The sequence below is a fragment of the Gadus morhua genome, chromosome 3 (assembly GCF_902167405.1).
Source record: "Gadus morhua chromosome 3, gadMor3.0, whole genome shotgun sequence".
Lineage (NCBI taxonomy): Eukaryota > Metazoa > Chordata > Actinopteri > Gadiformes > Gadidae > Gadus > Gadus morhua.
The window spans coordinates 25760335-25776016 of NC_044050.1; the positions used below are offsets into that span (position 1 = coordinate 25760335).

Genomic DNA, 15682 nt, shown 5'->3' on the forward strand with positions numbered 1-15682 from the left:
CTATGGGTTCGACCATAACCGTCGTTGTTTGTTAAACTTTCCACAATGGTAGGGCAGTGATCGATCACTCACTGCAGTGAATGATCACTCGGGACTCCGAGGCCAAACAGGGGCTTCACTTGCACTATAAATATGGCATGCCTTGTAGCCAGAGGGGTTTGTGTCCCGGCCGGCCTCGTTCCAGCGGAAACGCATACATGACAGCAGGCAGATGGCTGAATAAAGGTGCTCGTAAATTTTGATTTAGCCAGAATTAATGAACACTCATCAACCCGTATTTCTTTATTTCTTATTTATAACAAAAATGTCACAAAAACATGATATTATTGTTTGTCTGACTGCTCATAGGATTTGGGCGACTGATTGCTAATGAGAATTTAATTGAGTGAATGGACCACCACCAGACTATTTGGTAATTATCAGATAATTTTTTGCACACGGCGATAAAAAAAAACGAAAGTAACTTTAACGTAGTGATGAATGTCTTGTCCTTTGCGCGATTGGTTCGAAATCTCAATGCGTAAATGATCATCAGGCTGCCCTAGTGGTTGACGTGTTGTAAAATGTACAAAGTAATTACAGTTTGAAGTAAGTGGGAGGTGCCCGGGAGGTGACATATAGGTCCGGTTATAATAAGTCCAGTCTGTTTGTATAACTCTTAAACATAATAACTGTTGCCGTTGTTAACCAATTGGTATTGTTTTTCTGAACGAAAAGCGTTCAACAAATAAAGTTTGCTTTGATCAAGTAAAATTCGGCTCTTGTCAACCTCAGTTTTACATTTTAGCTTTCAAATGTGAGTTGATGAATGCATGTATCGGTACAACTGCTTTAATCATGTTGTATTAGGACAGATTGTGTGTGGCCCTGGACATACCGTTCCCACTGGCTTCTCCAAAAGGCGTCACCCAGTGTCACGTAGGCTATGTTTTGGTGATCAGCTGCCGCGTGTTATTATTATTTATTTTTCTGAATGTCCTCACAAACCCGCAATAAACATTTTAATTGCGAACTGCTTGTTTGAAAGTGTGTTCATTGTAAGAAAATCGGAACGTTCTTTTGTTTGGTGACGAGTTTTCGGTTTTGTGACGTAGGACGTAAACAAGTTCACCAGAGGAGCTTCTGGTCCCCTTTTTGTGCGTGTAGCTTTTGATCATAAAGCGATGACTATATTCCTTAAATGCCCGGGGAGGAGAAACCGAACTGCTGCTTGATTCGACCATTTGGGATTAATTGTATCTGGCCTTATTAAAGGTAAACGTTTAAAAGGTGTGAGAGAGAGTCAAACTGGAGAGAACAAAGCTAACTATGCTAACATAATGTTAGTCACTGCGGTTAGCATTACACATCCGATTTATTTTCACTTTTGTTGTTCTTCTACGACTCTCGTCTCTTCTCTTTCAACATTTAGCCGCCCACCTCGTGTGTCCAGGCCATAGTCCGCTAGTGGAGGATGAACTGGCTGTTTTCCTCGGGTAAAGGCTCCGGAGCTATGCCTGCGCTCAGCGGGCTGCAGCAGCAGAGACAGCGGCAAATCGAGTCGCTCCGAACGGCTCACTCAAGGTAACACCGGCCTGCTAAAGACCACTAGAGGGGCTTTCACACCAAAAAAGAACATGGCATCTCTTTAACATATACTCGCATGTATTAAGTATTTTAAACGCTTATTTTATTTTTATCTTACAACTACCTGAATTCAGCAAAAGTGCATCCACTTGACCAACGTACACAGTAAACATTTATCAGACAAGATGAGAATGAGGTGGAATCGAACAGGGAATCGAACTCCTAAACCTGGCAGTGTTAATGCCTTGCTCTACCAGTTCAGCTGGACATGGTCACTAGTGTCAAGCAAGAACCTATGTTTTGTTTGTGAGCTTTTGACCACGTCTGTCAAGTAAGCAGAGCAAGTTATAGTAGGAAGCAGGAGCAGTGACCCCAATGATGCTGCTGTCCAGCCACTAACTTCGTTCTAAAGTACTTCCTGATGTCCGCTACTGATGGCAATGTTTTTCTGCTCTTGGATCAGACCAGCTTGTATCCAAATGTAGGGCTAGCTTTAGCTGCTAGCTTGCCGATTAAACCATGTGCAGATACCCGGTGAACATGTAACTAGCAGAGGAGATTAAAGCGTTATCTATTGTTTACAAGTGGAGTTCAGAGTCAGGCTAATCCCTCCTCAGTCCCAGACGTCTGAAGAGAGCGCGGAGCCGAGACCGTACCATACACTGGTCATGGACGTTGTTGAGGTGCTTGTAATACAGGTTTGATATTGAGAAATTGAAACACATATTGCCGGTTAGGGTTTACATGTAATATTGTGATGCTCATATATCCTGCCATGTGCTTAGACGTTCGGCCAAGCCCCGTCAGAGCGGAACAAAATAACTGTATATATTCCTAAAAGAAAACATGTTCTACACGTAGGATCTCAATCTGCTCTACAATCAATGTAATGCTAACGCAGCGGGCTCTGTCCGTAAGACTGCACAGATGGGGACGGACTGGTCCAGTCTTTCACACACACCTGTCATCACCCTGACCTCATCCTTCTATTGTAATTTTTGTGCTACGTTTCTTATTTTTCTGTCTGTAGACAACATATCTTTTCCACATGTAAGGTGTGGAAGTGTCGTCTGATCGGTGAAGGTTATGGATGAACACTTAATGATCTACGTGTGTCCGGGGAAGGTTCTTGAAGGGCCAATATTTTGCCACCAGGTGTGAGGCTGATCAGCCATTTCAAGCCATTCCACAACCTACCCTCCGGTGCAGAACGGGTGGGTGTGGTCGTGTCTCGGTGGAGGCTAGAGGGGAGGTTTCGACAAGGCTTTTAAGGGCTGATCCACGTGACACCTGGTGGTTAAGTGAGGCCCTCTGAGCTAGCGTCCGGGTGGGTTTGTGTGGCGGCCCTGGGCTGACGTGTGTTCCCCTTGCAGTCTGACGGAGATCCAGAAGGATGTGGAGTACAGGATCCCCTTCACTGTCAACAACTCCACTATCAGCGTCAACATGTGAGTGACCTTCAGCCCCAGCTGCCGCCACGCACGCGGCAGCATGTCTCCACATGTGTTTGTGCAGGTGCTGATGCCCCCCCCCCCCCCCTGCAGTTTGCTGCCCCCCCAGTTCCCCCAGGAGAAACCGGTGGTCAGCGTCTACCCGCCGGTGGGACACCACCTAGTGGACAGCAACAACGGTACCATGGTCACAAGCCCCCTCCTCACCAACGTAAGGACACCCCCATCCACGACCAATCAGAAGGAGCCGTTTCAGTTGGGGCTATTGTGTAGTGGTCAGCGGCACGTTATGTATCGAGAGAGCGCTTATCGGAGCAAAGGGCAGTACGAGAGGGGAAGAAGGCCCACAGGAAGTTAGGTTGTGATCGTAAGGAAGTTCAGTTTTGATCGACAGTTCGGCCTTGACCTGCATCCAGACCTGGGTGTGTGTTTCAGTTGCACCCAGACCTCGATGAGTGTTTCAGTTTGGAACACACCCTTATTTGGATCTGTGTCTCAGTTTGGAACGCACCCTTATCTGGATGTGTGTTTCAGTTCGGGATGCACTCTGACCTGGGGAAGGTGGTCCAGAGTCTCCTGGACGAGTTCTGGAAGAGTCCTCCAGCCCTGATGACCGACGGCAACGGCAGCTTCCCCTAGTGAGTGCAAACACACACACACGCGCACACACGCAGGCACACAGGCACACACACACACAGACACGGACACACACAGACACACATACACAAGCACACACACCCATACACAAGCAGGCACACCTTTCTTCCCATGATCACGTTAGCAATGCTGAGCCTTCCATTCACACGCTAACCATATCGTCACGGCTCTGCTGACTGACTGTTTTGTTCCTTCTGAGACCGTCACTCATGTGAAGGAGACGGGGGCAACGATCTGTGTAAGAAACCCAGATGTTGTCATTATGATTCTGAATTGCATCACAGCCTCTTAAAAGTCTCCTTCTGTCTTTGTGTGTTTTAAATTATTCCAATCAGTCGATGCACCTTTTTCAAACATAAACACGACGTAGTCTTACAGACTTTGCTATTTCATGCCTTCATTTTGCCACAACGCCTTTCGTAGCACGCAGTGGACTGGAGTAGATCCTGAAATTAGCACCTTGATGTACTTAACAGTCCCTCCAGAAAAACGCGATTATGCGATTGCATAATTCAATGCATAATCAGCCAAAGTCTGCATATTCATGCAGGGGCCGCATTTTTTCAAATATGCTGCACTTTCACCGCATAAATTGCAGATTTCCGCGCAAAATATGCGGGGCTTGATGATTTCATAATCCCCGCATTTTTGCGGCCATTTCCCCCTGTTGCCATGGGAACGTTATGAAGTGACGTAATTACGCGACTGCGGACGTCATCGAAAAGCTGCATTTTTTTCGCAAGTTCCCGCATTTTCATCGCATAAAATGGCATAAATATGCAGCATATTTCATCGCATTTTTTAAGAAAACGTGCCGCATAATCAAAGATTTTTGGCCGCAACAAAAACACTTTGCAGTTTTCTGGAGGGACTGAATTAATCAAGCATCTAGTTTGATTCTAATCCTGACCCCGAAGAACCAAAAGCAATCGAACAGAAACCGTTCTCCCTCAGAACCTCTGACGGCCACAGGTTTGTAAGGTTTGAATGGGATGGTTCTCGGTGGGACTCGTCTGATTGGCCGGATAAGTGACCCCCCCCCTCCTCTCATCCTCAGCAACATGTACAAGCCAGCCGCCATGGCCCCCTACCCCACCCCGTCCTTCCACTACGGGCCCCGGCCCCTGGCCCCGCCACCCCCCGCGGCACTGCCTCACCATGGGGGAGAGGCGGGCCGCGGGCCCCCGGGGGCCCCGGCCCCCTACGGCCTGATAACGGACCTCCCGCTGGCCGTACCCACCGGAGACTCACAGGTAGGACGACTGCTCCCTACCAGCCCTCGGTACCAGCCCTCGGTACCAGCCCTCGTTACCAGTCCTCGGTACCAGAGGCTCGTACCAGAGGCCCGTTACCAGCCCTCGGTACCAGCCCTCGGTACCAGCCCTCGTTACCAGTCCTCGGTACCAGAGGCTCGTACCAGAGGCCCGTTACCAGCCCTCGGTACCAGACCTCGGTACCAGAGGCCCGTTACCAGACCGTGGTACCAGACAGTCATTGCTCATTGTGTTGCAGGCTGGGGTGAACGGACACATGTACAAGATGCCCGACATCCCAGAGATCTTCCCTGAACTCTCTGACTTGAGGTAGGCCTCCTCCCTCCCTCCCTCCCTCCCGGTCCACCCGGCCCAGAACACTGCTTTACAGAGAGACAGACAGGAAGACAGGCAGAGAGACGGACAGACAGAGAGACAGGCAGAAAGGCAGAGAGACGGACGGACGGACGGACGGACGGACGGTTAAACGTGTCAAACAGCTACTGAGCGTGTGTGTGAATATTGTGTGTGTGTGTCAGTGTGTCCCAGCTGAAGCAGCTGTCGGAGGAGGAGGACGTCTTGCTGAGTTTCTTCGTCACGCTGCCGCAGCTCAAACTGGTCTCCAGCGACAAGGAGGATCTGGTCTCCAGCATCGTGGCGGTGGCCAGTGAGTAGCTCCCCCCTCAGCACACCTCCACCTCACCTTATTGATCCACCATCATACCTGGATATCTGCACCTGAACACATGGTTATGATGTTCTATTATGTGAAGATGTGAACAATGGATGATCCCTTTGTTAAAGAGGAATCTGTAGTCAGAATACTCTTCACGATATTTTAGAGTATACTGACTACTAGGGATGCACCGAATATTCGGCCACCGAAAATGTTCGGCCGAAAATGGCCCAAAACATAATTTACACCAAAAAAAAAATACACCGAACAATTTTATTTTTGATTAAAAAAATAAATAATGATAATAGTACTTTTTTTATTGTTTTGCTAATTTATTTAAAGGTACATTGTTCTTCAATTCTTGCTATAAGGTCTGCTGGAATGTTAGAAAGCGTTCAGTATTAAATAAATATTTTGTATCAAATTTGTAATTGATTTTTTTTTATTGAAAAGCAAGTCAAAAAGGTTTTTAAAGGACATTTAATTGTTTGATTTATGCAAGGGTGAAAAATTAAAGCAAAATTGATGAAAAACAGCAAAAGCTGTTTCAGTATATTCGGTTTCGGTTTCGGCCAAGAATTTTCATTTCGGTGCATCCCTACTGACCACAGAGCCTTCCATAGCGGGGTAAAGTCGAGGATATACAATATATATTTTCTTCTTTTCTTTCCCGTCAGAGAAAAACCTCCAGATGGAGCCACAGCTGGAGGGAAAGAGACAAGAAATGCTGTACAAGGTACACACACACACACACACACACACACACACACACACACACACACACACACACACACACACACACACACACACACACACACACACACGTGAGTCTTACAGTACGACCTCCTGTCTGTCTTACAGTACGACCAGCTCACCCAGATGAAGATGGCCTTTGAGACCAAGTTGCAGCGTCAGCACGAGCTCAGTGAGGTAGGGGAGGCCCCTACCATCCCTCCGTCATCCATCCCTCTATCCACCATCCATCCCTCTATCTACCATCCATCCCTCTATCATCCATCCCTCTATCATCCATCCCTCCGTCATCCATCCCTCCGTCATCCATCCCTCCGTCATCCGTCCCTCCGTCATCCGTCCCTCCGTCATCCGTCCCTCCGTCATCCGTCCCTCTGTCATCCATCCCTCTATCATCCATCCCTCTTATCATCCATCCCTCTATTATCCATCCCTCTTATCATCCATCCCTCTATTATCCATCCCTCTTATCATCCATCCCATTTTGGTGTGTGTGTGTGTGTGTGTGTGTGTGTGTGTGTGTGTGTGTGTGTGTGTGTGTGTGTGTGTGTGTGTGTGTGTGTGTGTGTGTGTGTGTGTGTGTGTGTGTGTGTGTGTGCGCGTGTAGAGCTGCAGTGTGAGCGCCCTGCAGGCCCGGGTCAAGGTGTCGGCCCACCAGGCGGAGGAGGAGTCTGAGGAGACGGCTGACCACTTCCTGGAGGGGCGCAGCGACATCGACGACTTCCTGTCCAGCTTCATGGAGAAGAGGACCGTGAGTCGGCTGTAGTGGGGCTGTACGATGGTCGAAGTCTGATCTCGATTTGGGGTCCAAACGATCTCCAAACTAATATAATGTAGTTGAAACTATTTTTTTTTATTATTATCCTTTTTTTTCTTTTTTTCTTTTTTTTTTTTTCATTTTCTATTTGAACCTTTTGTCTTTTTTCAAAGATGAAATTTCAAAGTCCTCAGTGACAAACTGTTTGTATTTTTTAGAGAATTGCTGAATAAATGCATCCCGTTTTCAAAATCAAAAATAATCGTTTGAACTTGATTTCAATATCGACCCAAAATAATCGTGATAATGATTTTTTTCAATAATGGAGCAGCCCTAGTCTGTTCTAGAGAGGAGCTACTGTGGTCTACTGTAGCTGCTGTTACCCGCTTACTAACTGTGTGTGTGTGTGTGTGTGTGTGTGTGTGTGTGTGTGTGTGTGTGATGCTCCAGCTGTGCCACAGCAGGAGGGCTAAAGAGGAGAAGTTGCAACAGTCCATCAACACGCACGGACCGTTCCCTACCAGCATCTAACACACCAGGTAACACACACACACACACACACACACACACACAACCAGGTAGCACAGAATTTATTGAAAACATTTTTGTCGTCCATCTTTCAGGTCAGCTGGCGGAGGAAGAGGAGGTGGAGGAGAGGAAGAACACTACAACAGCAAGCCCCCACCCCCCAAAGAGGGGGAGAGAGAGAGAGAGGTGGTGAAAGAGGGAGGAAGGGAGGGAGATGATAAGGGTGAGGTTAGAGAGCGAGAAGGCGAGGGGGGGGGGGAAAGAGAGAATGGTTAAGGAGAGAGAGGCAAGGAAAAGGAGAGGAAGAGAGCCCACTTCTTGGTTGTCTCTGTAAACGCCAGTCCTGTGACCTTTTTGACCTGTAGAACCAGAGCTTCTAGTGAGTGAGGAGGGCTTCAGCTAGGAGGCACCTCCTCTCTTCTCTCCTTGGTCCCCCAGAGGAGACTCACAACGAGGCTGTCCTTACAAGCTCCTTCACTGCCTGACCTCGGGGTCACGACCCAACCCCCCCCCCCCACCGCCCCCAAAGCTCTCCCCCCACCTCCCTGTTAGCGGCCTGCGGCGGGGTACTGTGTTCACCCCAGGGGTCGGCGTGGGGTCACGGAGCACGGTGATGAAGGTGATTTTCTGAAACGATTTGAGAGGAACAGTTTTGATGGAGTACTGCACAATGCGCCAACGGGACAGTCCTGATACTGTATTCAAGTGTTGATAATTATAGACTTTATTGTGACCAAGGACACGGACAACCTTGTATCATATACACTTATTTAAACGTTGGGGTAATAAAACATTTAGAATAACGTGCTGTGTTTGTCATTTGTCCCCCCCCCAGCCTAGTCAGAGACATCCCCCCCTCCTGTGATGTGAACCCAAAGGCTTGTAGGAACCGTATCACAGGAACTGATTAATTACCAATTACAATTAACACAGACTTTCACTTCAATTGAACCGGTTGAACCACCAGCAGTTCAGCCCACCAGTCAAAGCCCACAAAACTAAAAACTAGGTGGAAATACGGGAAAAACAAAAAGCACTAAGGAGGAGGGCAGGATAAGGCTCAATCCCATTTCTACCCCTTCCCCCTTGTTTTGAAAGGGTAAGGGGTAGAAATGGGATTGGGCCTAAGTGTCTTGTTCACATGTTTTTTCACAGGTTGTCGTGGGTAGCTAGCTACAGTAATTCACCACTTGGTTAATCCGAGTAAAATGGCTGTATTCGCCCTAGTCAGTTATTTTTCTTGTGCTGTGTAGCTTTCTATTGACCACGTCATTCACAAGGTTTGGTACTTTTCGTAAACGACACATTGTTGACACGAAACAAGTTTTTTTATCTTCAAAGTGCCAAAAAAAACTGGTTTAGTTTAAGACAGCGTTTTTTAATCTCAGCCTCTCTACTTCATAAACTACAGAAACATCCCATTCACTTTGTTTCATGATTTCCAACCTCACAACATTTGAGAAATGAACAAAGGCAGCTTAAAATACATCTTTTACATGTAGTAATAATAATAACACAGGTCCAAACCCAACAATACTGATAGGTCCGGGTTGTTCTGGTGCAGAGGACGTGGTCCCAGACCAGGGCCTGCATTCCCGCGGTCCAGCTGGTATAACACGTGGCAGCCACGCCACCACCGTGTCTCTTAGCAACCGTAGCATGGCGTTAGCCTCCAGGCTACAGACCTCAGGTCAGATTATCCTCGCTCCCTGCGTGTGTGCGCCGCTGGTCCACGTGCACGTCAAGCTTCGCTTGCGTCTTTGTAATAAATAATAAAACCTCCTATGTAAAAAAATACAAATAAAAATATTAAAAAATAAATAAACGCCGGAGTGAACAGAACGTGACCGAGTTGAACCCAGCGCCACGTTGGTCCAGGTGAGCAAAGGAAACCTACTAGAGATAAACTAAGTGAGCGGCGGCGTTGACCTCATCGGGGGCAGGGCACACGAGGTCGCAGTACGAGGGAACGAGGCGGTCCGGTACCAGGTCATCAGAGAGACTACAAGACTAGTAGAGAGGGTCCCAGGTACTAGGGAGTGGTAGTATAGAGGGTACTAGGGAGTGGTACTATTAAGACTAGCATAAAGGGTACTAGGGAGTTGTATTAAGACTAGTAGGGTCCCAGGTACTAGGGAGTGGTAGTATAGAGGGTACTAGGGATTGGTACTATTAGGACTAGCATAGAGGGTACTAGGGAGTGGTAGTATTAAGACTAGTAGGTTCTCAGGTACTAGGGAGTGGTGGTATTAAGACTAGTATAGAGGGTACTAGGGAGTTGTAGTATTAAGACTAGTAGGGTCTCAGGTACTAGGGAGTGGTAGTATTTAGGCTAGTATTGATGGTACCAGGGGGTGCTAGTATTTAGACTAGCAGGGACGGGGTCGTATGCAGGGTACCCCGATCCGGACCGGACCACCAGGAGTTATGTCCGGACCAGCTCACGCTCACGGAAGGAAGGGTACCCCAAGGGGGTCTTGTATAGTAGTACACCTGTCACTCAAAGACAGCCGTATGGTAGATTCCCAGTAGTAGACGGGGTACGTAAGGTTTGCAGGAGTATTTAAAGTAGTCGGTTGGGGGGGGGGGGGGGGGGGGGGGGGGGGGGGAAGAGTTCAGGATCAATAGTTTTAATATTCAAGCGGACGCTGTGATTGGACGCGTCACCGGTCACTCTGAGCTGAGGCCCGCCTCCTCTCCGTTCTGCCCCCCGATGACCTCGTCGCCGACGCTGAGGTCGGCCACGCCCGACTCAAGGTCGCTGGACAGGTCGTCGGGGTCACGACCTTTCCCCGACCCCGGCGGCTCTAGGGGGAGGGACAGACCGGCGGCTGGCCGTCGGGTCTTCTGATTGGCTGGTTCAGCGGCATGGTGGGAGGAGCCGTGGTCCTGTGCTGGGCTGGTGATTGGATAGGAGTACGTAGTGGGCGGGTCCGGCCCGCTGTATCGCAGCTGTGATTGGTTAATCTTCCTCTTGGGTACCTCCACCTTCTGGTAGCTGATTGGCTCCCCGGTCAGGGCTGCCAGTCGCTGTAGGAGGGAGGAGAGAGGAGGTGGAGAGGGGAGGGCTTAGGATGCACACCTTCAGCTAGGGGTCAGGGGTCATGGTCCTCAATACGTACTGTCTGTAGCGGGATCCCTAGTGAGATCAATACATGAGGATCAATATGATTAGCTGAAGCCCTAGTGAGATCAATACATGAGGATCAATGTGTATAGCTAGAGCCCTAGTGAGATCAATACATGAGGATCAATATGTATAGCAGGAGGCCTAGTGAGATCAATACATGAGGATCAATATGTATAGCTAGAGCCCTAGTGAGATCAATACATGAGGATCAATATGTATAGCAGGAGGCCTAGTGAGATCAATACATGAGGATCAATATGTATAGCTGGAGCCCTAGTGAGATCAATACATGAGGATCAATATGTATAGCTGGAGCCCTAGTGAGATCAATACATGAGGATCAATGTGTATAGCTAGAGCCCTAGTGAGATCAGTACATGAGGATCAATATGTATAGCTGAAGCCCTAGTGACCACAGTGAGATCAATACATGAGGATCGATATGTAATGTATAGATGGAGCTGGATCAATACATGTAGGAAGAGGTTAAGTCTTGGTCTGCTGGACCCGGTATCTTGATGGGGGTTTTGGTGGACCTTGTTCAAAGCTTTCTTAGAGTTCGGAGAGTTCCCTCCAAAAGGAGAACCGAACGCGTTGTCGGAGCGCGTCCTGCCCTCCATCAGACGCACAGAACGCTGACTCCTGCTAGACCCTCCCCTTCCTTAAGGGGCGGGGCTTAGCCGCTGTTCACCTCCTCCTCCGTCTCTATTCGCCGCCGTCAGATTTGCTTGTAGCTAGAATGTTTGATCGACGGTACCTGGTAACCCAAACCACCAATAACAATTAACAGAATTTGCAATATAACTTAGTCCCTGCTTAAAAAAAAAAATGTGCGTTTAAATCACAATCTGCGGCAGGATCAATCCATATCACTACTTTGTAAAATCAATTCAACACTCTTTGGGAATCAAAGTACCTGTCGGCTAACACCCTTACCAACCAACTGTCCTGATCCCCAATGATCCTTTTAACCGTTAAACCCGCCCATTCCCCCTGTCACTCAAAGAGAAGGACCAATCGGACTGGAGGCGGTGATGTGGCGATGGAGGCGTGGTTTTAGATAGAGGGGGCGTGTCTTTGTGTGTTGTATGCCTTGTCTGGAGCCCAGTGGGGCGGGTCCTCCTGCCGCTACCTCCTGCTGATTGGCCAGCTGCTGCTCCAGCTGCTGGGACCCCTCCCTCACGCTGGACAGGAAGTCCACGGGCGTCTGGGCCGGGGGGGCGGGCGTCTCAGCCGGGCTATACAGACCCTTCCACATCCTGGGGGGGAACACAGCCGCAGCCAATCGGTGAAGCTCTTCTGCTACTACTGCCATTGGCTAACAGAAGGAGCTGATGATATTGAGTGTGTGTGTGTGTGTGTGTGTGTGTGTGTGTGTGTGTGTGTGTGTGTGTGTGTGTGTGTGTGTGTGTGTGTGTGTGTGTGTGTGTGTGTGTGTGTGTGTGTGTGTGTGTGGTGACTGACTTGAAGCAGTAGGGGGTGGTGTTGGGCCTCAGGACCCCTTGGGTCTGGCTCTGCTCGGCCCGGTACAAAGGGTTCCAGTACTTCTCCCGGTCCCTCCACAGCCGACTCCACACCGAGAAGCTCCTCTCCTGCAGCCTGCACACGCGCGCGCACGCGCACACACACACACACACACACACAAAGCAAGACAAATATTAGGAATGAATTAATAGATCTGTGTGGTGTGTGTCTTTTGTGTGTGTGTGTGTGCGTGAGAAAGTGTGTGCGCAGGTGTGTTTGTCTGCTTGTGAGCCTGCGGATGTGTTGTGTTTGTGTTAGAGTGCGTGCAAGTCTGCGCGCATCTGTGTGTGTGTGAGTGTGTGTGTCTGCATGTGGGTGCGTGCGCGCGTGTGTGCGCGCGCGCGCGCGTGCGTGCGTGTGTGCGTGTGTGTGTGTGTGTGTGTGTGTGTGTGTGTGTGTGTGTGTGTGTGTGTGTGTGTGTGTGTGTGTGTGTGTGTGTGTGTGTGTGTGTGTGTGCGTGCGTGCGTGCGTGCGTGCGTGCGTGCGTGGGTGCGTGAGTGTGCGCGCGTGCGTGCGTGCGTGCGTGCGTGCGTGCGTGCGTGTGAGTGTGCGTGTTGGTGTGCGTGCGTGCGTGGGTGCGTGAGTGTGCGCGCGTGCGTGCGTGCGTGCGTGCGTGCGTTCCGACCTCAGGGAGCGGCGCTCCTTCTCGCTGTTCCCCAGGAAGGTCCCGTCCTGGCAGGAGTAGGCCAGGGTCCGCAGGTCCAGCAGGAAGCGCTCGTTGAACTGGAAGGCGCAGGGGAACTGCTGGGCCAGCTGCCACAGCACCTCCAGGAACTGGTCCAGCACCGGGGACACCTCCCGGGGGTCCCCGTCCAGGTGCCCGTACCTGGCACCCACCCCCCGACACAAACACCGGTTACTAGGCGACCACCTGCAACCCCCCCCCCCCCCCCCCCCTGACATACACCTCTTATTAGGCAACCAGCTGTTACTAAGCAACCCACCAATGACCAATGAGTAGATTACAGAGCGATACCTGGGCCTGAAAGAACCCAGGTACTAATCAAGGAACAATTAACCCCTGTGAAGGGGGGGGGGGAGATCCAGGAAGTCTTAATATGGGCATGCCAGTGCGGTACTGCTTTAGGTGTGGTCGCCATAGCAACTGACCTGTGTGAGAACTTGTGACCGAAAGACACCCAGTCCTTCTCTATTAGAACCTGCAACGGAGAGCAGAGGGGGTCAAAGGTCAGGGTGCCGGTAGGACTCACCCCAGGTGTGTGTGTGTGTGCGTGCGTGTGTGCGTGAGGACCTACCATGAGTCCCTTCATGGTTCTGTAGTAGGGCTCCAGCAGCACGCTGGCTACAGAGCAGGCCTGCGCCGTGCGGTCCCAGCCGTCTGAACAGTGGACCAGAACACTGACCCCCTCGTCCGCTATGGCCTGGAGAGAACACACACACACACACACACACTGTGTTTTACCTTCTCTGGGAGGACCAGAGTGTGTGTGTGTGTGTGTGTGTGTGTGTGTGTGTGTGTGTGTGTGTGTGTGTGTGTGTGTGTGTGTGTGTGTGTGTGTGTGTGTGTGTGTGTGTGTGTGTGTGTGTGTGTGCACCTTGGCTATAAAGACTCCAGCGTCCAGCACAGCCTTGATGTGTTTCAGCCAACCAGAGTTCTCCAGACCCAACAGGAAGTCACTCATTGAGGGGGTGCGTTGCTCGCCCACTGCCCACCAGAGAGAGAGAGAGAGAGAGAGAGTGAAGCCCAATCCCCCACTGTGTGTGTGGATGTACGTATATATATATATATATACGTGCACTAGGGCTAATCGAATTTAGATCGCGATTCCGATTTTAGCGATCACAAAAATAACATAATCGAGATTTCCATTTTTTTTTCTTTTCCTTTTTCATTACATGTTTTATAGAAACTGCTGAACAGTTGGATACATATATGTACATTATTTTAGATTTTTTTTTTTGATTTTTTCTTTTTGAGCATTTGGTCAATTTCTTTAAAATTTCAAAGTTCTCTGTTACAAAGGTTTTTTTGGGAGAGACATGCTGAATAGATGCATCATGTTTTCAAACTCAAAAATAATCGTCTGAATACTCATGATTTCAATGATAACCAAAATAATCGTGATCATGATTTTTTCCATAATCGAGCAGCCCTAGTGTGTATGTTTACGTGCGTTTGTGTGTGTGTGTGTGTGCGTGCGTACCGTCGAGGATCCTCTGCTGGCTGCTCCTCATCACGTGGATGTTGTCGATGCCGCTGAAGTGCAGCTTGATGTTGCCGTAGTGATCCTCACTCTCATAGCCCTTGCCTGCTGCGCGGTTGGCCATTGCGTTCAGCTACACACACACACACACACACACACACACACACACACACACACACACACACGTCAGTCTGCTGTACGCTTGAGCAACATGAGACCTTAGGTCCAGAGTGTGTGTGAGTGTGTGTGACATAGTATCTCACATAGTAATTGCTATCATAATGAACATGGTGGTAGTGTCACCCATCACCCATTTCACACGTGACTTATGAAGTTGTACATTTGACTTCCACGGATGGGCCCATTTATGTCTTATTTTTAGGACTAGCAGGTGAAGCGGCCTGTATTTAGCCCACTCGGACGGGGCTCCTATTGGACCTGTCTCCATCGCAATAATACTAAATCCTTAATCGATTTAAATTAAATGAAACCGTTAATACATCCAGTATAGGATGAAAACTAAATAGTACAAAAACTAATATTAGGATTAGCTTTGCAACACGAGAGCGAAATCCGATTTCTTCCCGTTTACTTGGAATGGGCTCAGACCGGCATGAGCCACCTAGAGGCCGTCGGAGGAACGACATGTAAATTGTGTATGTGCATCTGTTTGTTTGTGTTTGTGCTTGTGTATGTGTGTCTGTTTGTTTGTGTTTGTGTTTGTGTGTGTGTGTGTACCCTGGGTCTAGTATCCACTACGTAGATGAAGTCACTCCCAGGATTGGCCTTCATCACGGCGGTCACCATCTGCTCATCTTCCTCACTACGACCAGAGAACCCAGACAAAGGCTGGCTGCAACGACACACGGCAGCCTGCACACGCACACAAACACACATAAATATTATTTGCGAATTAAAACAGTTTGTGTGTGTGTGTGTGTGTGTGTGTGTGTGTGTGTGTGTGTGTGTGTGTGTGTGTGTGTGTGTGTGTGTGTGTGTGTGTGTGTGTGTGTGTGTGTGCATATAGCTGTGTGTATCTATATTCTGGGAACCAGATGAATCTGCAAGCTCGTGTTTTATTTGCTTTGGCAGATGCTCTGAAAATTGTTTGGTACACACAGATGTCCAGCATTCATAAAGCAATCAAAGTTTATCTGATACGGGGCGTGTTTGATACGATGAGCGTCATTTAGCAGCGACATTGACGCATTTTCATAAATAC

The 15682-nt window shown here is 49.0% G+C and overlaps 2 protein-coding genes across 7 annotated transcripts in view; one reads left to right on the forward strand and one right to left on the reverse strand.

Moving 5' to 3' along the window:
* Positions 1-206: 206 nt before the first annotated feature.
* vps37a (VPS37A subunit of ESCRT-I) lies at positions 207-8444 on the forward strand. 3 transcript variants are annotated; one of them, XM_030351429.1, is made up of 13 exons: positions 207-225; positions 1412-1563; positions 2940-3014; positions 3111-3228; positions 3552-3655; positions 4732-4927; positions 5187-5257; positions 5467-5594; positions 6281-6339; positions 6465-6533; positions 6964-7107; positions 7564-7652; positions 7737-8444. In XM_030351429.1, exons 2-12 carry the CDS (start codon positions 1454-1456, stop codon positions 7642-7644), a joined length of 1155 nt encoding a protein of 384 aa, XP_030207289.1. In that variant the 5' UTR covers positions 207-225; positions 1412-1453; the 3' UTR covers positions 7645-7652; positions 7737-8444. The 3 variants fall into 3 exon arrangements, with proteins under 3 accessions (XP_030207289.1, XP_030207286.1, XP_030207285.1); XM_030351426.1 differs by lacking the exon at positions 207-225 and adding an exon at positions 931-1269; XM_030351425.1 differs by lacking the exon at positions 207-225 and adding an exon at positions 936-1254.
* The window catches only part of mtmr7b (myotubularin related protein 7b), a 12114-nt gene continuing 4773 nt past the window's right edge, over positions 8342-15682 (reverse strand). The window contains exons 6-14 of one of the 4 annotated variants that reach the window (XM_030351423.1): positions 15199-15333; positions 14461-14593; positions 13852-13961; positions 13552-13677; positions 13406-13455; positions 12921-13121; positions 12236-12370; positions 11904-12030; positions 8342-10671 (exon numbers count right to left, since the gene is read on the reverse strand). In XM_030351423.1, the coding sequence (XP_030207283.1) occupies positions 10312-10671; positions 11904-12030; positions 12236-12370; positions 12921-13121; positions 13406-13455; positions 13552-13677; positions 13852-13961; positions 14461-14593; positions 15199-15333 (1377 nt within the window). In that variant the 3' untranslated portion in view covers positions 8342-10311. Of the gene's footprint in view, positions 10672-11244; positions 12031-12235; positions 12371-12920; positions 13122-13405; positions 13456-13551; positions 13678-13851; positions 13962-14460; positions 14594-15198; positions 15334-15682 lie in introns of all 4 variants that reach the window. The other 3 variants (XM_030351424.1, XR_003976152.1, XR_003976151.1) reach the window with 3 other exon arrangements.

What these genes read in the sequence shown, in the direction of transcription:
- vps37a (XM_030351429.1), top strand. Translation starts at nt 1,454, where the DNA reads ATGAACTGGCTGTTTTCCTCGGGTAAAGGCTCCGGAGCTATGCCTGCG. An exon ending in CTCCGAACGGCTCACTCAAG is followed by an intron (nt 1,564 to 2,939) that starts GTAACACCGGCC and finishes TTCCCCTTGCAG; the next exon opens with TCTGACGGAGATCCAGAAGG. An exon ending in CAGCATCGTGGCGGTGGCCA is followed by an intron (nt 5,595 to 6,280) that starts GTGAGTAGCTCC and finishes CTTTCCCGTCAG; the next exon opens with AGAAAAACCTCCAGATGGAG.